The following is a 21918-nucleotide window of genomic DNA, read 5'->3' on the forward strand; positions in this document are numbered from 1 at the left end:
TGGGATGAATCCTACTTGATCATGGCGTATAATCTTTTTGAGGAATTGTTGTATTCTATTTGATAGTATTTTGTTGAGAATCTTTACGTCTATGTTCATCAAGGATATCAGCCTATAATTCTCTTTCTTTCTAGTGATTTTTTTTTCTTCTTTGGTTTCCAGCTGATATTATCTTCATAGAAACTATTTGGGAATGATTCTGTTTCTTCAATTTCCTGGAAGAGCCCAAAAAGGATTGGCAGTAGATCCTCTTTAATGGTTTGAAAGAATTCACTAGTGAATCTCTTTAGGCCTGGGCTTTTCTTTGGGAAATGTTTTTTTTTTATTACATTTCAGTTTTCTCAGTAGTGATAGATCTGTTCTGGTATACCAAATCATCTTGGGTTAGTCTTAAGAAGTTTATAGGAATCTAGGAATTTACCCAGTTTTAGATTCTCTCATTTCATGGCATAAAGTAATTTCTGATGATCTTCTGAATTTCTGTGATATCCTTCCTTTTATTTCTATTTTGGTTTATTAGAATCTTCTTTTTTTTTGTGAGTCTTGGTAGTGGTTTATCAATCTTGTTAATGTTTTCAAAGAACAGCTCTTGGTTTTATTAATCCTTTAGATTGTTTTTTAGGGGTTCCAGTTTATTTTCCTTCCACCTGCTTGCTTTGTTGTACCTGTGTTGGTCATTTTCCAGTTTAAGTTGGGCAGTTAAGTCATTTATGTGGGCTCCTTTCTTCCTTCTTGATGAATGCTTGCATAGCTATGAACTTCTTTTTTCTATGTTCCATAAGTTCTGGTAGTTCATTTTCTCATTCTCACTTGTTTCCAGGAATCTTTTTTTTTTCCTGTCTATGCACTGGTTGTTCAGTAATGAGCTTTTAGTTTCTAAGTGTTTGCATTGTTTATCCATTTCTGTCTGTGAAAAACTTATATTTTCAATATATCATAATCTAAGAAGCTAGATAGGATTATTTCTGTCCTCTTGTCTTTATGGAGGTATCTATTATGCTCCAGCATGTGCTCTATTCTGGAAAATGACCCATGTGTGCTAGAAAAGAAGCTTTGTGGGTGTGTGAAAAAAAACCATGCTATCATGCTGCTATCAATGTCTTTTTTCAAGTCTATTAGCAGTTGTTTTAAGTATTTTTATTGTGTATGCATTTTCTAGGTGAATATATGTTTATAAGTGTAAGTTCTTTGTAGTATACATGTCCCTTGATCATTAAGATCATTAAGAAATGACTTTTACTCTCTCCAGTTTGAGCCTGAAATCTATGTCATCTGATGTTAGTATGGCCACCCCAGCCTTATTTGAGGGGGCTATTTGCTTAAATAATTGTCTTCCAACCCTTTGACTTTGAGTCTGTATTTTCTCTGGCTGTTCAAATGTGTTTCTTGCCTGCAGCAGAATGTTGGATTTAATTTTCTGCTCCATCCTATTACTCTTTGTCTCTTAACTGATTGGTCTCTTGACCTTGAGAGAGATTATTGCCATGGAATTTGTGCCATATTTCTATAGAAGTTTGGTGTATTTGTAGGATTCATATTGTCCTTAAAGTAACTCCTTTAATTCTTTTTATAAAGGTGGTTTTTAGACTGTGAAGTTTCTGAGCTGTTGTTTATCTGTGATGTTGTTTATCATTCCTTCAAATCTGAATGAGAGTCTGGCTGGGTAAAGTATTCTTGGAGAGGCATTCATTGCAGTGATTTTTTTCACTATATCTACTTGGGATAATATTCAGTAAAGTTGCTTTCTCTGAAGTTTGGGTAGCAGGGGAATAATTAATGAATTTTCCATAGGAAATTTATAATTGCATAGTGACTCCAAAGGGTATTTGATACAAGATCAAATTTTCTGAGGAGGTACTGTATTTCATGTTGTTATTTTTAAAATGGAAATTTAAGAATAAAAAAGTAAGGCCTGGAAAGATAGCATGGGTGACTTGTGCAGGATATCAGTTAGATCTTGACACCATATACCCTGCCCCACCAGCAATGTTTAGTGTGGCCCAGAAGGTACTCAGTCATCACTGAGTATGGCCTGGGTGGCCCCTGAACATTGCTGGGGTAGTTCTCATGGTCCCTGGTATCAGCTTGATTAGTGATACATCCTTAGGCCTTAGCATTGAACTATTAGGCCCTGTTGTCCAATTATCACCATAAGTAGTCCCCTGAACACTGTTTGGGAGGCCCTCCAAAAAAACTGAATAAGAAAGTATTGTTCAGTTTGTTATTGTTCAGTATTCAGTTTGTTGTTTTTCTGTGATATTTAGTTAAATGAACATACAAACTAAAAACCTTGCTTTTTTCCTCTTTTAGCCAACCAGGGATGATCGAGTGTAACTAAAAACCTTGCTTTTTTTTTTCCCTTTTAGCCAACCAGGGATGATCGAGGATGGATTATTAGTCCCATTGGCCCCAATCCCTGGTGGACTGTAATAGCAGCAATTATTCCAGCTCTTCTGTGTACTATCTTAATATTCATGGATCAGCAGATCACAGCTGTCATTATTAATAGGAAAGAACACAAGCTCAAGGTAACCAGAAGTTCTGACATAAAAGGACTAATGGCATTTGGTCTGTTGTTTTCTTTTTCTTTTTTTCCTTTTTGCTTTAGGGTAAACCCATTAAGATCAGAAAATTTATAAAGTATTTCCAGTTATTTTCCATACCTCTACTTATGACAGAGTTTGATTTGTAGATGAAACTAGAGTAGAAGAGAATGCTATGATGCAGAAAATGAAAATAAAAAATAAGAACTGTGAAAAACTTAGGGGTAGAGATCCTAGGGTTTCCTATTAGCCATATGCTCTGCATCTGGTCAGGATTATTTCCCTAGGCTTGAGCCACTGTTTCCTAGATAGTCTGCCACTGATGTTTATTACTAGGGTTTCCACATTGAAGCTGAGCTCACAAATTTTATTTGAAAGGCTTTATGCTTTTATTTTCATTATTTTCTTTCCTGGACTAGGAAATACCCACATTGTCAAGAACTGGGGTGTTTGGAGTTCAGTGGAGATATTTCATTCCAGCTCCTATTGTGTCTACAACCTAGAGTCATCAAGTTGCATGGCATTCAGCTGGTATCTGAGGGTACTTGAATAAAGAATGAATACTGACAGGTCTAGGAAAGGCTATGGTGTCCTTTCTTTGCCGCGTTTCTTTCAAACCATGAGGAGTTAGAAAACTTTTCTGGGATCTCTAGATTGCTCTTTCTTATCCGTATGCCCCTTACTTGTTTTGGATTTTAGCTCTTACTCAAGTCCTACTACAACCCACCAATAATGGTGATGGAGATTCTGTTTCCTCACAGAAAGGCTGTGGCTACCACCTGGACCTGTTGATGGTGGCCATCATGCTGGGTGTCTGCTCCATCATGGGCCTGCCTTGGTTTGTGGCTGCAACTGTCCTGTCCATCACACATGTGAATAGTCTCAAATTGGAATCTGAGTGCTCTGCACCTGGAGAACAGCCCAAGTTCTTGGGTATTAGAGAGCAGAGAGTGACAGGACTTATGATCTTTGTGTTAATGGGCTGCTCAGTTTTCATGACAGCTGTATTAAAGGTAAGCACTCTGTCATTCATTATGCAAATATAATGTCTGATTTATGTTTGATTAAAACAGATACACTTACATATCTAGCTGAATGAACTTTTTTTAGTGGAATAAGGCAGATAATCCATAGTTTATAAAGTTAGTTGTTAAAAAATAATGGGAGGGACTGAAAGGATAGTATAGCACTTGCCTTCCACATGGCTAATTTGGATTCAATTTCCCAGCATCCCATATGGTTACCTAAGCACTGCCATCAGTGATTCCTAAGTGCAGAGCCAGGAGTAACCCCTGAGCATCTCTGGCTGTGCCCCTCCAAAAAACAAATAATAACAACAAAAATAAATGGGGCTATAGAGATAGTACAGTGGGTAAGGTACTTATGCTTTGAAAATAACCTGGTTTGATCTCTGGTACTGCATATGATTCCCAAGTAATAACAGGAGTGATACCTGAGTGCATAGCCAAGAGTATGCCCTAAGTTTTACTTCCAAAGCCAAAACAAACAAACATGATGATTACAGCTTATTATGAGTGATTAAAGATGTATATAATTTTCTACAGTACTATAAAAAAATTATGGACACAGAAGGCATCTTAAGGAAATGATGTTTAAGTGATAGTCCTGGCATGGATAGTAGGGAACAGCATGGGGGAGTGGGAAGAAAAAGATCTAGTCAGGTTCTGAATGGTAAAAGGTATGTCCTAGAAAATATCAGGTCCTTTTTAACTCAAGAGTATTGAGTCAAGGCAAGAATATAATGAGATGAGATTGAAGAGTTTGCTAGGGAGTTAATAGAGTCTTATTGCCACTGATAAAAAAGAACCTTTGAAGAGTTACAGTAGCAAAAATGTTTTTAGATCACTTTGATTCTTGTCTAGAGAATAAGTTTTTAAGGTTGTATGAAAATAGAAGTGGGCCGATAAAGTAAAACAACTATAACTTCTTTAATCTGAGTCAGGGGTAGATACAAGTGTGACTTCTATGTATCATGGAGAAGAACCAAAAGTTTTGGTGGATGTCTGGATGCTTACTGAAGTGAGGAAATTGAAAACCAAATTTCCTGCTACTTTTCTAACTTGACCATCTGTGTGGAAATGATATGTATTAAGAGGTTGTATGAAAATTCACTGCTGGTTGTAATATCAACCTGTCCAGCCTTTTTAGAAAACAATTATGCAATTATGAAAATTCCAGAAGAATTAGAAATTAGCTTTCATTTGACCCAGAAGTTCCACTTCTTGCAACGACCTCCAAACAAAATGGAATAACACTCCTGTGTTTCTTGCAGCACTATTCACAGTAGCAAAAATCTAGAAACAACCCAAGCATCCAAGAATAACTGACTAGATAAAGAAACTATGAAATATTGCTCATCCATAAGAAAAGTTAAAATGAAAGTTTCTGCTACATGGAGGGACCTGGAGCATAACTTACTGAGTGAAGTTAGTCAGAGTGCTCTAACACAGTATGACCTTTCTCGAATGCTGGAACATCCTCTATATTTCCTTTCTAAACTCCTTATCTGAGAAACTAAATAGATGGTTGGCACTTCAGTTCATCAGAGCTGCCATCTTCATTCTCTATGCATGGTGTTGGCCTATTTTATTTCCCCATTGTCATACTTGTAATGTGATGTTTTCTGCGTGTAGTGTTAGGGTTCACTGAGTAGGATATGTGCGTGGCCTCAGAATGAAGTGGAACAGCCGGGCTCCTCTGGCTCCTCCCTTTGTGGTTGGGGCCCACTCACTTCAATTCACGTGGCTTCTGCAGGTTCTTCTGAGTGGGGGTCGGTCCCATCACCAGCAGCCACTGTCTTGGGCAGCAGCCCCTGTCTTGGGCAGCAGCCCATGTTGAAAAGTATATGGTGGAGATCAGGCTCCACCCTTCTTAGCAGGGTCAGCTCACCTCCATTCACGTGGTTTTTGCAGGTTCTTCTCAGAATAAAATTATTTTAAGCATTGTTAGTGTCTAGTTTTATTTTAAGTACAGAAAGGAAGCAGACTGCGATGTTTATGCAGTGATTTTGTGATTATGCTTTCTTCTTAGGAATTTAAAAGTTTAGGGCCAAAGAGATAGCACAGCAGTAGGGCAATTGCTTTGCACACGACCAACCTAGGATGGACTCTGGTTTGATTCCTGGCATCCCATGTGGTCCCACGAGCTTGCCAGGGGTGATTTCTGAGTGCAGAGCCAGGAGTAACCCCTGAGCCTGGTGTGACCAAAACACCAAAACCAAACCAAAACAAACAAAACAAAAAAGAAATTTAAAAGTTCATATTTATTTATGAGTAATCCTGATACACCCTGATAGATATCAGCTTTAATTCATGGTCTTTTTGTTCTTTCATCTCCAGTTTATTCCAATGCCAGTGCTCTATGGAGTTTTCCTCTACATGGGAGTTTCTTCACTACAGGGAATTCAGGTACTGTATGATATAGTCAGGTCAATGTTGTCTCACCATGAGCTTACTTGTACTGACAATAGAAGGACAGATCTACCAGGGTTCTTGAGTTAATTAGTTCTTCCAGTTATGTCTTTTGGTTTGGGGTCATGCCTGACAGTGCTCAGGGGTTACTCCTGGCTATGCATTCAGGAATTACTCCTGGTAGTACTCAGGGACCATATGGGATGCCAGTGATCGAACCCAGATTGACCACTTGCAAGACAAGTGCTCTACCTACTGTTCTATCTAACACCTCAGCCTCAGTTAAACTATTTTAGACATTGCTTTAAACATTAGGCAAATTAAAGTCCTATCGGCTTAAAGGTCAGAGACCTTCAAGGAGGCTCACTTTGATGTTATGGTTACAATAATACATTAATTACTCAACAGATAATGATTCAGTTGATATTAAATATTAGGAGCTTGTAGGTTGCTGGTATACTTATATCTGAAAGGTTAGTCAGAATCAAATTGGCATCTACACAGAGAAAAAGACTAGTGTCAGTACCAAGCTAAAGTAAGATGGTTAAACTGGGGTACCTTGGTGGAAAGATGGGGAGTAGTGAAAACTATTTCAGATAAGCAGGTATTACTTCTGTCATATTTTATCTTTCCTCTAAATTCTTTGAGTAGAGAAAATTAGGAGTTTGTCACTCTTTCCTTAGATAGCACAGATTATATGGTAATTGTATCTAATGGTGGCAGGTTCTTATTGATTATTTTTTTTATTTGAGGCCACACCTGGCAATTTTCAGAGCTAATTCATAATTCTATGCTTAAGGGCCACTGCTGGCAGTGTTCAGGTGCCAGGATCAAACCAGGTGGATCAGTTTTATGCAAGGCAAGAACCTCAGCCCTGCTTCTCCAGTTCCCTATTTCTCTTCATTTTTACTGAATGTCCAGGGGTCTTTTTAATATTTTTGTTTTGGGGGCTACATCTAGCAGTGCTCAGGTACTATTCCTGTTTCTGTGCTCAGGGATAGCTATTAATGGTGTACAAGGAGGTGGAGAACATACCATGCAATGCCAGGGATCAAATGCAGGCTTCCTGCATGCAAAACTTGTGCTCCAATCCATTGAATTAATCCTCCTGTTCCCTTGTATAATAAATAACATGATGGTTTTATGCAGAAATTTAATTTCATATTTTTAGACTAAGTAAATGAAAAGCTTTAAATTCCAGGAATAAAAAAACTTTATTTATTGATTGATTGATTGGTTTTGGGGCCACACCCAGTGGTGCTCAGAGGTGCTCTGGGTTTCCACTCAGAAATAGCCCCTGGCAGGCTGGGGGACCATATGGGATGCCAGATACTGAACTGGGTTCCTCGCAGGGTGGTTAATGCAAGGCAAACGGCCTACCACTGTGCTATCTCTCTGGCCCTGATCATTTGTTTTTATAATAAATAGAAAAGATGCAATGGACTTACTTTGTCTTCAACTTTCTTTGAGATATATATCTCTTAGGAGCCACAGTATTGACTAAGAAAAGAAATTTAAGCAGAGTAGTAGAAAAGATGATTTCAAAGTTGGGCTCTCACTTCCTAGACCTAGCCAAATTACATGCTCTGAGACTCAGTTCCTAATTTATCTAGTGTAAATATTAATATCTTTCAGTGCAAGTAGGAGACATGAATAGATTTAACAAGGCATCTAACCCAGAGAAGCCTCCATAAAATAAATGCCAGTTCCTTCCTCTTTTTATTTATTTATTTAGTTCTTTGACCGTCTGAAACTTTTCGGGATGCCTGCAAAACACCAGCCAGATTTCATCTACCTTCGGCACGTGCCTCTGCGCAAAGTGCATCTTTTCACACTTATCCAACTGACCTGCCTCGTCCTGCTCTGGGTCATCAAGGCATCTCCAGCTGCCATTGTCTTTCCAATGATGGTGAGTTTTTAAAAATTGTGATTTACTTTACAATTTACCAACATCGCAAACATGCTTTGTTGTAATGCTCACATATTTAGTTGTGTTTACACAATTAAACAATGCTTTTGAGGTTGCTTAGTTGTGGTGCTAGCTCACAATCTGATTATAATATTTGCCAGAGGTCATTGGGAAGCTCACACACCTGCTAACTTGGGTTACATTCCTGACGAGTGCTCATACATTCTTTTCTTGATTGTTTTTGTTTTGGGGTCATGCATGAGGATGCTCAGAGCTACCCTGCTCTGCACTCTTGGATCATTCCTGATTAACTTAGGGAACCATACCATGTGCTAGAGATTGATCTAGGTCAGCTGTGTGCAAGAAAAAATCCATACTTTCTGTACTATCTATCTGGTCCTTCACACATTTTTTTATTGTAGTATTTCCTAGAAGTTTAACCCTTTAGCTATCATGCTTGTATAGACCTGGCTGTGGTGTAGCTGGTATTCTTTTGCAATACCAGGATCTCAGACATGAGAATTGCCAGATCAAGATTAGTGCAAGGAGTGGCCCCGATCATTAGACTCACAGGAGTTTGCTAGATAGTATGCTTACAAGACAGAAGTTTTGCTATTATCCATCTTCTGGTTATAATTATCCAGCTCTCCCATTTTAACCATTTTCAAAGTGTATATTTTAGTGGCATCAACTACATTTACATTGTTATATAATCTTCACTATCATCTATCTACAGAAATTTTTGCTTTGAAAAACTGAAAAATCTGTGCCCATCAATAACTTCCTATTCCTTCTCCCTGTAGTCTTTCATAACCACCATTCTGCTTTCTGTCTTTACTAATATGACTACTCAACATGCCTCATCACTGAAGCCATAGGTTTTTTTTGGTGTGTGACAGTTTGTCTCACTTAATATGATATCTTCAAGGTTCATCCTTGTTGTAGATTGTCTTTTAGAAAAATATACATGTGGGGCCAGAGAGATAGCATGGAGGTGGAGCATTTGCCTTGCATGCAGATGGACAGCAGTTCGAATCCTGGCATCCCACATGGTCCCCTGAGCGCTGCCGGGTGTGACCCAAAAACAAAAACAAAAAAAAAAGAGGAAAGAAAGAAAAATCTACATGTTTCCTTAGAAAAGACCGAATAATATACCAAATGCTTGTGCATGCCAAGTTTTGTTTACCCTCTTATTCCTCTGTACACACTTGGATAACTTCCACTTTCCACTATTGTGAATATAAACCCTGCTATCAACATGATCTGGATAACTATCTGTTAATGTTCTCGCGTTCAGTTATTTTGGATATGAACCCAGTATTTCCAGAAGGGGATGTAAGTTCTACTTATAAACTATTTTTAGGAACTGCTATCCTATTTTCTTTAAAAAATGCATTGTTTTACATTTCTATCAGCAGTGGAGTATTAACTTTTCTCTATATCTTTGCCAACACTTATTATTTTCTGAGGTTTTTGTTTTTATTTTTGTTTTCTGTTTTTTGTTTTTGTACAATAGCTAACCTAATTGGGGAAGGCATCCAAGTAATGCTCAGGAGATTCAGAAGCTCCTTTGGTGATTTCAGATTTCAGTCTGGCCAGTGGTTCAATGAAAAGGCTAGAAGATGCAGTGTTGTATCCACAAGTTACATGTCCTAGGAATACACAGGCTATACTAATGGTGCTGCAGACTTCTAGGGCCACACATGACAGTACTCAGGGGCCTCTAGAAATGCATCTGGTATTTTTGGATGGGGGATAGGGAATGTGAGATGATCACGTTGTTCTGGAAGTTGAACCTGGGTAGGTGCTTGCAAGACATGCACCCTAACCACTAGCTCCAGGTACTTTACTTTTATTCTGATTTGAATTCCCTCAATGAATTTTGTAATTGGGCTATTAACTATATTGGCCATATCTTTATGGAGAAATATATATTCAACTTCTTTATCTCTTTTCAAATAAAGTTGTTATGTCTTAGTTTTAGTCATTCTTTGTATCTCCTGGATATTAATTAATCCTGTATTTCTGGTGAGTTACTCTCAGTTTGTTTCTGCAGAGGTAGCATTCTCTTTTTTTTGGGGGAAATGCTTATATGTTGCAGTTTTCCATCTTACTTCCTATATTTTTTTTACTTTCATAAATCTGATATAGAGAGAATTTTTCATGTTTTTTGTGCTATTTTAAATATTACTTGAAGTAGTATAGTTTCGGTTTAGAATGTGTTATGATCTAAAAAGTTTAAAATCAAATGCAGTATTAAAACACTGGGGAGAAGGAAGAAGTTGATCTAACATGGATAGATTAAGAAAGGTATATATTTACTTTTAGTTTGATAAGGGGTTTTATACATTTTTAATAATGAGTTAACATCTCATTTACATTGGTTAAGTTCACATAGCAATTATTATAAATTGACTTAATGATTTGTTTTCTGATAATTCCATTTGCCATTTAAGTTTTATTGGAGCAAGTAATATGAAAGAAAAATTTTATATGCCTGCCAAGGTTATAGGCTAGATGAGGCAGTAAGAAGGAATGTGGGAGCATTGGAGATGGGATTGGTTTTAGAATTAGAAACATTGGCTGACAGGATTGGTTTTGTAATAGTGTATGCCTGAAACAACTCTATTATGAACAGTATAGTAAATCACAATGTTTTAATAAAAATTAAAAGAAAAATTAATAAAAAAGGAGATGAAGACCCTCAGGGTTACAGGTGATTACCCTCCCTACTTTTAAGTTTATCAGATTGCATTGAGCTCTAAGTCTATTCAAGACTCTTATTAACTCAGAATAAAAACTCTGCAAGGCTAGATAGATGGTTCAAAGGACTTTTCAGGCAGGGTCCAGGATATAATACCCACACTACATGGTCACTGAAGCACAGAGCTAGTTATGACTCCAAGCACCACCATGTCTGTGGTCCAGACACCAAAAAAAAAAAAAAACTGCTGGTAAAGTGTTTTCCAGGCTCTTTTTCTGGTGTTGTCCTCTGATTCATATATTTCCCTTCAAGATTTGTACCATTTTGATTTCTGTGAACTCTAAATAGTAACTCTCAAACTTAAGAGTTCACAGAATTCATCAGAAGAGTTTATTGGGACAAAGGGGTAAAGATGAGGCCGTAAGTTTTATTCCCATCACTCCCTCCTCCCACCAATATTAAGAGGGTATTTTTAAAGCAGACTTCTAAACCTTAACTCTCCACATTCTGAGTTGTTAGGTTGGGTAGGACCCCAGAGTGGTTCTTATGAAAAGTTCACAGTTTTGAACTAAATGCACTAGTTAAGAGACACAGAGTGGCAACATGGATCAAAAAGTTAAATCCAATGGCACTGCAACCTACAAGAAACATATCTGCATAGTCAAAGCAAACAGACTCAAAGCTAACAATTGAAGAACAATCATTCAAGCAAGCAACTTCCTTAAAAAGGCTGAGGTTATCCATATTTTGTGGGCCTATGCAAACAATTGCCACTCTAACACCATTGTTACTGTGCTCCTTTGACTCTAATCCTTAAAAAAAAAAACACTTAAAATTTGAGGTTATGGGGCTGGGTGGTGGCGCTAGAGGTAAGGTGCCTGCCTTGCCTGCGCTAGCCTTGGACAGACCGAGGTTCGATCCCCCGGCGTCCCATATGGTCCCCCAAGCCAGGAGCGACTTCTGAGCGCATAGCCAGGAGTAACCCCTGAGCGTCACCGGGTGTGGCCCAAAAACCAAAAAAAAAAAAAAAAAATTTGAGGTTAACTTAAGCTAATATGCATGTACATGGAAATGTAAAAAATACTATGACTCTAATGTTTAAGGAGTTATGTAAGTTTTATGGCTTTAGATTGCCTTGTGTGCTGTTAAGAAATATTATAATGTGTTACAATCTGGGGACTTGAGGGACAAAGTAATTGTACATGGATTCTGTTTAATTTATCTTAATGTTCTTTGGCTGAAAGTTCAAAGTTAAGATATCAGCAAGGGGACTTCTTCTGAGAATTATGTTATGGGTGATTGTCCTTCCACTGTAACTTTACCTTGTCCTCTTTCTTTGCATCTTTGTCTCATAATTAAAAATAAAAAAATTTTAAAAAAAGGCTGAGGTTATCATACTAATATTCAGACAACTCAGACTTTAGGCTTAAAAAAGTGATAAGGGGGGGCCAGAGAGATAGTATGGAGGCAGGGTGTTTGCCTTGTATGCAGATTAGGGCCTAATTTGTAAAAATTAAGACAATTAACTTCAGGAGGGAAATTGCTACCTTTAATTCACTTTTTCTTCCCTTCAGGTTTTGGCCTTGGTTTTTGTCAGGAAAGTCATGGATTTCTGTTTCACTAAGCGTGAGCTGAGCTGGTTAGATGATCTCATGCCTGAAAGCAAAAAAAAGAAATTGGATGATGCCAAGAAGAAGGCCAAGGAGGAAGAGGTCATAGTTCTTATACCAACCCTTACATTTTTGGATAGCCTCAAATTCTAGAACAAAAGAAAGGCCAATTGAAAAATCAAAATGTCTGTAATCTATTTAGGATTCTCTTTAGGATCCAGAAAGATTATTCCAAAGATGCTCTCAGTTTAGAAATGACTAAAAATATTTTTTCCTATATGTATTTCATTTTCAAATTTGGTATTTTTCCTTTGTTGATAGTTTAGTTTCTAAGGTCACACTGAGAATATGAATATAGATTATGCTCTTATCAGATATAATTGCTCATGGTTTTCTAAAAGTCTTATTTGAAAATATAAGACCTATTTTTTAGCGTATTTTTATGTACCTAATTGCATATGGTGTTGTAGCTAGCATCATTGAAAAATAACTTAAATAGGACTTTCCGTCCTTCCTCATTTTCTACAGTACTTGGCATCTGCCATTTATTCAACGAACCTTCGGTTAGTGGCCTGTATGTGCAAAGACTGGATGTGTAGGGAAACAAAAATATCAGACTAAAAATGAATGGTCCATAAAGTGTTTTTAAACACAGTATCTCCTGATTCTATTACACTGGTCTGTGGTCTTGTATTTTATTATTAAATAAGATTTAACAACTATAAAAAATAGCACAAAATTAATGAAAGAAAACTCTAGAGTGATAGAACTTTGCATATTTGTGTCTCTTAGTTATGTTCGTGGTACCACACACATAAAATTCTGCATAAAATGCAAAACTTCCAGACATCTAGAAATTCTATGAATAAAACTTTAAAATAATAGATGAATTGTGTTCAACTTGTTAATGTTCAAACAGTTCTCAGATTAATAATACTGAAATAAAAATAAATAGAAGATATAATTTATAAAAGAAGAAATACTAAATGGTTATGATAAAAGTTTTTTTTTCTATTTGATTTTTGATACCACATCAATAGTACTCAAGCACTACTTTTAGCTCATGCTAAGTGGTCACTCCAAGCAGTTCTCAGGGAACTATGTGGTACCAGGAATAGAACTTGGGGTTTCTGCATTTAAAGCATGTGCTCTAGACCTTTGAGCTCTCTCCCAACCTGATAAAAAGAGTTTTTTGCTTGTTTGATTTTGGGGTTTTTTTTTTGGGGGGGGTCCCCTTTTGTTTGGTTGGGAGCTATCACCCAGCAGTGCTCAGGAGTTATTTTTCACAAGCTCTGGGAGCTATATGGATGCTAAGGATCAAACCTGGGTCAGCCACATGCAAGGCAAGCACCCTACCTACTAAATTATTATCTATTATATAATTGATAAGTATTTATTAGACTTATTTATACATATTTCCCCTAAATTATTTAAATTACTGATTTTTTTTTAGTTGAATTGATGGTTGGATCTAAATCTTACTTAGATTCAGATTCTTCTTTTTAAAAATAATTCAGGTTCTTTTTTAAAAAAATTTTTCCAGTGGACTGGAACAATGCAGTGGGCAAAGCTCTTGCCTTACCCAGAGCTAACCCAATTTTGATCTATAGTACCACATATGGACCCCTAAGTCCTGTCAGGACTGATCTCTGAGCATAGAATCAGGAGCAATTCCTGAGTACCAAAACAATTAAAGAATATGATTTTATTTTTTATATAGAATATTAAGAAAAATGTAGAGGGGTCAGAGTGATAGTAGATCAGTTAAGGCATTTGCCTTTCATACAGCCAAACCAGGTTTAACCCCTGGCATCCTATATTCCCAACATGGTCCCCTAAGCCCACCAGAAGTGATTCCACATACAGAGTCAGGAGTCACTCCTGAGCACTGCCGGTTGTGGTCCAAACTCTGCTGCCTTCAAAATTGTGAAGGTAGAAAATTGGGTAGATGTAGATACATGGTTTTATTTGGTGTAAGATGTCTCCATTTTTTCTAGGAGGCTGAAAAAATGTTAGAACTCGGTGGAGACAAGTTCCCCTTAGAGAGCAGGAAGTTACTCAGTAGTCCTGGAAAAAACAACAGTTTCAGGTAAAACTCCCAAAACACCAAGATTGGGCTATTTTATGAATGTTCTGGTTCTGTGGTGGGTGTGAAGTTACATGGAGTAGTTAGGAGGCAGGTCTGGTTGCCACCTTGCATACCAGTTAGTAATTTTCCTTGAGTCACCTTACATTTGCACCTTACACCTGCATTTGGATTATTATTTTCCCATGTTTCTATAAACTGTAAGAGTTCTCCCTCAAACCTAATCTTTTGTCTTATGGTGAAGCTATCATTGATATTACTATGTAGCTTGATCTGTTTTTAACATTTGTGTCTGAAATTTATTGTTCAGATGTGATCCCTCTGAGATTAATATATCTGATGAAATGCCTAAAACCACAGTCTGGAAAACTCTCAGTATGAATTCTGGAAATACGAAGGAAAAGAGGTAAAGAACTATAATTGCTTATTTTTATTTATGAGTTAAACATGAATTAATTAATAAAATTTAACTTGATTGTAAAATTAAATTTGATAAATGGACTGTTACTAACTTACAGAATAGATATAAGCCTGTAAAAATAAAAGTTTGTTCTGATTTAACATTGATCAGTTTTAGTCAAGTTAATAAAGGGAATGGAGGGATATGAAACATCTTTACATACATTATGGTCTAGGACAGACATCCAAATTACTTGAATAATTTAGTCCAAATTTTATTTAAGTTTAGTCATATAATTAAAGACAGACATTTTAGACCTAATTATTAAAGGTAACTTTTCTGGTTAAAGAAAAAATATGCCAAAGCAATAGCATAGTGGGTAGGGTGTTTGCCTTGCATGCGCCTGCCCCAGGTTCAATCCCCAGCACCCTATCTGGTTCCTGAGTCTTCTAGGAGCGATTTCTGAGCACAGAGACAGGAGTTACCCCTTAGGCTGCTTGGTGTGGTTCAAAAACAAAAATGTAAAGGAAAAGAAAAAGCACCAGGGCTGAGAAGAGAGAGTATAGAAGATAAGGCATTTGCCTAGTATTTGGACAAGTTAGATTTGATCCCAGGCATTCCATACGGTCCCTCTAGTCCACCAGGAGTTTCCTGAGTGCAGATTCAGGTGTGACCACAAAACAAACAAAAAAATTAAAAACAAAAGAAAAGAAAAAGCAGAGCTGGAAAAATAGTACAGGTGTAAGACACTAATCTGCATGCGGCTGATCTCATTTCAGTTCCGAGCACCACATATACTCTTCCAAGCACTGTCAGAAGATACTCCTGAGCACAGCTTCCCGGGGTATGCTCAGGGATAAAAATAAACAAGGAAGAGAAAAGAAAGAAAAAGCAGGACTAGGAACTTTGAGACTTGGTTCGACCATTAATTTCATTTCTAGCCTGCCAAACCACTATTTATGGCACTCAGTTTACTTAGCAGTAAAATGGGAATACAGTGGTAAATCAAAAGTACCCTTATCACAGCCACCAGTGGGTGGTAGTGATGGGTTATTTCTTCATCTAATGGGTTAAAATTAATCTGTGCTAAATGTGAGTGAAATATAGAATCTTGTTTACATCAGAGGAAAATCCAGGCAGCTGTCGAAATGTATAACGCATATGGTTATTTTTAGTTGAGAACTAGTCTACTTGTAAATGAACTTAAAATATAGTCATATCCAAATTGTGGTGACATCTTCAAAGTATTGTGTTAAAAGTAGGAATGAATCATGTGTTCCTTTTTTGTCTAATTGTAACACTTTTATTCAGTCTCCTCAATTAAAAGCCTTTGCTGGGATGGAAGATTTGGGCCATGAGATATGCCTCAGGGAAGCTATGTTACAGACAAGGTGGTGATTCTCAGAGAAGAAGCAAGACCAAGTCTGGCCCTGTCCTTGCTCATGTCAAAGCCATGCTGAAGCATTCTATTACTCATGGTATGCATGGGAAGTTATGCAGCTGCACCAGCAGCCAATCATCAGATGTATGGAAGCAGAAGATGGCCTCCTGTTGGTACTTCTCTTCCTTCACTTTCTCTTCAGCCACAATGGATAACCCAGCTTTCCATTTCCAGACATTTCTCTGAAACTCTCTGCTGGTCTGCCAAGCCATCTGGATCCATATCGCCACTGATGATTCCTTTACTGAGGTCCCCCTTCCTAAATGATATGGGGGTGAGGAAGTAGAGGGGAGAGTAAAGAGAAAAGGGAAGACTCTTCTTGAGTTCCCTAGAATTTGCAGGCTCCAAGGCATTTCCATGTCCTTGCCTTGGTTTGATGCTCTACTCTGGGGGATGCTGGTCAGACCCAGAGGATGTCCAGATGTCTGTTGGGCATCAATATTGCCTGCAGCCGCATCTGGGAAGATGCTTCTCATCCCAATGCATCTTCACTACTTGCTGGCAGCAGCCTATCTACCTGTGAGAACTTTAATGATGAAAGGGCCAAGAAGGACACTGGAACTGTTCAGCATAGACAGGAAAAGCCTCAGGGGAAACTAGGTGATAAGTGAGGATGAACTATTTCTCTTAGTTTCACTGAGGAAAGAATGAGACAATGAGTTTGAATTATTACATAAGGAGTTATGGTCCTTATGTAATTAATATATTACAGAAAGGACTTACAGTCTAACTAGTTATTCTAGTGTTTGGTGAGAATTTGATAATAGTTGTGAGTAGAAAGGAAGACACGGTGCTTTTATTGGCCTTGTGGAGGAAGCATCCATTTCTTGCTGCTGTCTCTTGAGGACACATTGTAATTTCTTTCCTGGAGAGATCAAGTGCTTATGTAATGTCTACTTAGTTGCCTTAGTAGTGAACCACCATCAGCTCAGTGGACCAAAACTACCTTCAGCCATGTGGTTTCTTCATCATCATCATGAATTTCTTTTGGTTGATAAATGTTCTGGATCTCAGATGTAAAAAAAAAAAAAACCTGGGAAATGAACTGTAAGTGGTAAAATTTGTTTTGGTAGTTAGCTTAAAATCATATCATTTTCTCTGTTACAGTAAATATTAAGGGGCTGGGTTCTATTAGGCATAGAACCTTCTCTTTCTTTGTGCACAGAATATGACCAGCAATCATGCCATTGTCAAGGAAATCCTATCATATCAGTTTTTCATCCAGAAGAAGTCTTTGTACAATAGTGTTTCCTTACTAGGCTTTCCTTTGGCTGTATCATTTTGTTATTCTTTACTGCATTCTAGAGAATATAATTTATAATATAGAACTCTAAAGACCATTAATGTTGACAAGATCTCCATTTCTTTCACATTTCTCTCTCTCGGAGTCATACTTATTTTAATACACAGATGATTTTTAAATGGTATAGAATGGATAATAATTACTCAGGACAGATGCCTATTGTAATTAAGCAGTATGGAAGATCATACCAGTGCCTGCTGGCTGAGGTCATATTGCTGCAGATGTTAAATGTATTTTTGACTTTTGGGTTTTGTTTCTGGTTTGTCTGCCTTCTCCTCATAAGACTATTTAGAGACAGACTGCCTAGGCTTCTTTTTATATGGATCAGACCTGGTTCTTTGAACAATATAGGTATTAACATCTTTGTGAACCAGAGTTCCACATTTACTATTTTAGGATAAATAAAACTGTACCCATATTACCTACCTAACTTATAAAAAGTAAACAGCATTGGGAAAAGTTTTCTTGTTGACTTTTCCTGTCTGCTTCTTTGAGTTTGCCTCCTTTTTCATCTTAGTTCCCTGAGAATATCCCTACCCCCATTCTTCTTCCTCCATCTTGTTTGCCCTTTCTCATCTTTCCATGCAACCTGTACAAGGGAACTTAGTTCACTTATTACCCTAACTGCAACTATAAGACTGTAAAGAACATAACAGAAAGATCTCTTGATCTCTTTCCTAATACACTTATGACTATACAGAGCTTACAGGCTCTGTAAGCATAGGGATCCTCCTTTGTTAACTTTGAAGTGCAGTTACAGGGCCACATGTGAATAGGTCAAGCCCTTCCCAGTTGCACCACAGTAAGAACATTCACTATTTTGGCAGGTTGTACCTGTCTTTTTAGACCATTTTATTTTTCTCAAGCAGCTTCATTTCTCTTACATCTCAGTGGCACTCTTACTCTCACTACTTACTCAATTCCTACCAACTTCTTAACCTTATTCCTGGCTACTTCTTAGCTCAGGTCTGTGTTTAGTGACAATAGCAGGAGAGTCAAGTATTTGGGGTAGAAACCTGGGGTGGCATAAAACAGCAGCAATGTATATCTATATATACTGTTGCACATATATTTATCAGTGAATGTGTAGCCATAGAATTTTATAACTGCTACCAAATAGCTTTGTGCACCTAGCTGTGGGAGCATCCAGAAGATGTGATCATGGGGCTAGGAAAATGACTTTGTGGAGGCTGGGCTTATGCTTCACATGTCCTGGGTTCTACCACTACATATAATCACATACTATATATATTTTTGAGTGTCTAACACTCCCAAATAAAATTCCCTTCTGATATTTGAACATGAGGAGAGACATAGATTAGTCTACAAAGTTTCTGATTTCATGTTACTCAAAAAAAGACAATTCCCAGTTCTACTTTATCTTCTACCCATTCAACTCTTAAGACTTTCTTCATTAAAATGGGTCAATAATGAGAAGATCTATGAATTTGAATATTTAGTTTCTGACTTTTCCTGGGGCGTATGAGAGGACTTAATTCCAGAATCCTTGCCTTTCCTTTAAACTAGCATCATAAATACAATCCTGTGTGTTTTTGCTGCAGCCTATCTGCATCTCTAAATTTCTTCTTTTGCTATTGAGTTAGCACCTCTGTTAGAACTTTTAAATGTCTTTGCAAGTTTGTTTCTACATCCTCTTAGAATTTCTTAGGTTTCCAAGCCACATCCTAATAGGGCATTCAGAAATTCTGTCATTGCATGTTCTCAACTAGCTTGATTTTCCTTTTGACTATAGCTGTCTGACCTCCCTAAGGTAAAAGCTTTTCTTATGAATTCATCTGACCAAAAGGTACATGATTTGTATTCTTCCTGCTCTTACTAGATTGGCTTTTTTAAGCACCCTTCTTCTGTCCAATCTTTCAAGATCTTGAAAACCACAGCTGAGATGGTAAGAGGCAAGGAGTTCAGAGCTTCTCAGAAAGAGCACTTTATCATTGTTTTCTTTATTTAGTGTAAGTGACTAAGGATTATCAAGACTTCAGGCTCATCCATATTTCATTGTAAACAAACATATTTCTAAACCAAATAGAAATTATTCTCCTATGAAATCTGATCTTTGTGATTCTTGGCATCCTTGGTCTTTTAACATTTATTATAAAGAGTATAAAGTTGACTCAACCAGAAAGCTAATTTTCATAACCAAAAGAATTGTGAAGTATCACATTCCTACTTGAAGCATAAAAGGAAGAAAAGGCGTTTTATAAGTAGCTTAATTTTTTCAGTAGAAAAGTTCAGAATTTGGAACAATTCATTCCATAGGCTTAATTCTTTTAGGATATTCTGTGCACAAAAGGAATAGAATGGTTTCTTATTCTTCTGAAAAGAAAAAGAATAGCATTTTTCTTAAACATTGGAGAATCAAAACTTTTTATTTTAGTTCATGGCATTAGTATTGCAGAGAAAAAATGTGAGAGAGATGAGAGGATAGAGGAGAGAGAGTGTGAGAGCAAGAATGAGAGACTATAAAAGAATGAGAATTAGCAGAGTTTGGACTTCTCTTAGGTTTGTAATCTACTCCAACATGCAGGTTTTTTTCACATTTGCAATAATGTTGGAAGCAGAAGTACCACAATGAATGTGCAATTACTCCTTTTGCAAAAGAGGCCAAAATCCTCCTCCCTGCTCCTTCTCCCACATTCACTCCAAGATAATAGGCCTCCCTCGTTTTTCTGTGTCAGTCTGATCAGATATGGTCACCCTCCCAAGACATTGGTGTGAGGTGGTGAGCAGAGCAGCCTACCCATAGAACATGTAGCTTGAGGTGCTGGTACATTCCCCTTGTTTTCTATGTTCTTTCTAGTAGTCTCATGTAGAGATAGAGGTATTTTTGTTTTAGAGATTCCAAAGTATATATTTTTAGTGTAAGAAATATACCCTCTCCACACCCCATTGTGTAAATAGAATTGAGAACTATGTGTCATTGTGATGATCCCATAGCACTCTGGTAGGAATAGAATCCCCACCCCCAGGTCTGTCTGTGAACAGGTGAGGTGACTGTGATGCCTGTGCCTTGCACAGACCTTCCTGTGCTCAGCAGGGGAAAAATAAAGTCTATGTAAACTCTTCACATCTCTGGTGGTCTTTGAGCCTGAATCAAGAGTCCAAGTACATGCTGACCAACTCCAAAACTTGTGAAGAAAAACTTTGAGTTGTGAAGATGAGTGAATGAGTATTATCTGCTGAATGTGCCATCAGAAGGACCTACATCTTGATACTCACCCCAAATAGGTCTGGGAAACACATCTAATTGTGGAAGGGTTGGAGGCCAAAGGAGCATATACAATGGAATATGAGTAGTGAGAGCAGTGGAGGGTGAAAGGGACGGAGGAGAGAAGAACCAGAGATATTAGTTAGCAACTTCATGTAGTAACTGGCAAGACCACAACAGCACAGCCTGTACATCTGGCATGGTCCAAGCAGTTACTAAGGAGGACTGGTGCAAGTTGGGGTTGCAGTATGTAGACAAAGAACTCATTAAATATGAGGGCTTTTACTATCTTTTCAATATTTGCAGGAGGAAACCACATCTGAATTTGCTCAGGGTTTTTATCTCTGTACTCAAGGATCACTACTGTCAGGCTCAAAGGAACCAGATAAGATGCCAGGGACCAATCCTAGTTCATCTGTGTACAAAGCAAGTGTGCTACTTACTGTACACCTTGCCTGCCCCCTTTCTGGGACATTAAAAAATACCACCCCAACAATATATATATATTGCTTTACCTTATAAAAATTTGCCCTTATTTTTTGTTTTTCTCTACTTAATTTTTTACTTTTTTCTTCTTTCTTTTCTTTATTTGTGTATGTGTTTGTATTTTAGGGGTACATCTACTGATGTTCAGGGCTACTCTTGGCTTTTTCTCTGGGTCACTAAGCAATTCTCAGGGACTGTGCTGTCGGGATGAATCTCAGTCTTCCTCATGCAAAGCATGTTCTTTGCCCTTTGAGCTATCTCTCTACAAGCCCTCAAAGACATATTTTTAATTACACTGTACAGCAGGTAGTATATGGGAAGATTACTAGTTCAGGAAATAGGGCCAGCTTTGATGGAGCAGGGTGAGAAAGGGAACTGACAGGTGTTTATGGTTCTCAAGAAGACTGGCCTCAGGGTTATTGAGAGTCTGGTAAATATTGCAGGAAAAGTAGTTCAATGGGCCCAGAGTAATAGAACAGGGTTAAGGCACTTGCCTTGCATGCAGTTGACCTCAGTGCAATCACCGGCACCACAGAGTGACCCTGAGCACCACTAGGGATCATGAGCCAGGATATGCTCCTCACAAAAGAAGCACTTCAATTAGAACTAACAGATGGTAAGCAAACAGTTAAGAAATCTGGAGGTAAGTAGTTACTTGGTTGATTGATCCAGCAGCAACAACACAGGAACTCAGATCAATCCCAATAGTTCTCTTGGTGCCCCCTATACTGCTCATAAATGTCTTTGGAAGCCCTGGGCATCATATTACCATCAATGAG

General features: G+C 37.7%; 1 protein-coding gene across 4 annotated transcripts in view; it reads left to right on the forward strand.

Moving 5' to 3' along the window:
* Positions 1-17820, forward strand: part of SLC4A8 (solute carrier family 4 member 8) — an 829308-nt gene extending 811488 nt beyond the window's left edge. For all 4 annotated transcript variants that reach the window (XM_049783361.1, XM_049783360.1, XM_049783363.1 and 1 more), the window contains 8 exons: positions 2367-2528; positions 3305-3556; positions 5903-5971; positions 7710-7883; positions 12162-12299; positions 14195-14286; positions 14594-14689; positions 15995-17820. In XM_049783361.1, the coding sequence (XP_049639318.1) occupies positions 2367-2528; positions 3305-3556; positions 5903-5971; positions 7710-7883; positions 12162-12299; positions 14195-14286; positions 14594-14689; positions 15995-16007 (996 nt within the window). In that variant the 3' untranslated portion in view covers positions 16008-17820. The remainder of the gene's footprint in view (positions 1-2366; positions 2529-3304; positions 3557-5902; positions 5972-7709; positions 7884-12161; positions 12300-14194; positions 14287-14593; positions 14690-15994) is intronic.
* Positions 17821-21918: the final 4098 nt, after the last annotated feature.

Source organism: Suncus etruscus, chromosome 11 (assembly GCF_024139225.1).
Source record: "Suncus etruscus isolate mSunEtr1 chromosome 11, mSunEtr1.pri.cur, whole genome shotgun sequence".
In the NCBI taxonomy this organism is placed as follows: Eukaryota; Metazoa; Chordata; class Mammalia; order Eulipotyphla; family Soricidae; genus Suncus; species Suncus etruscus.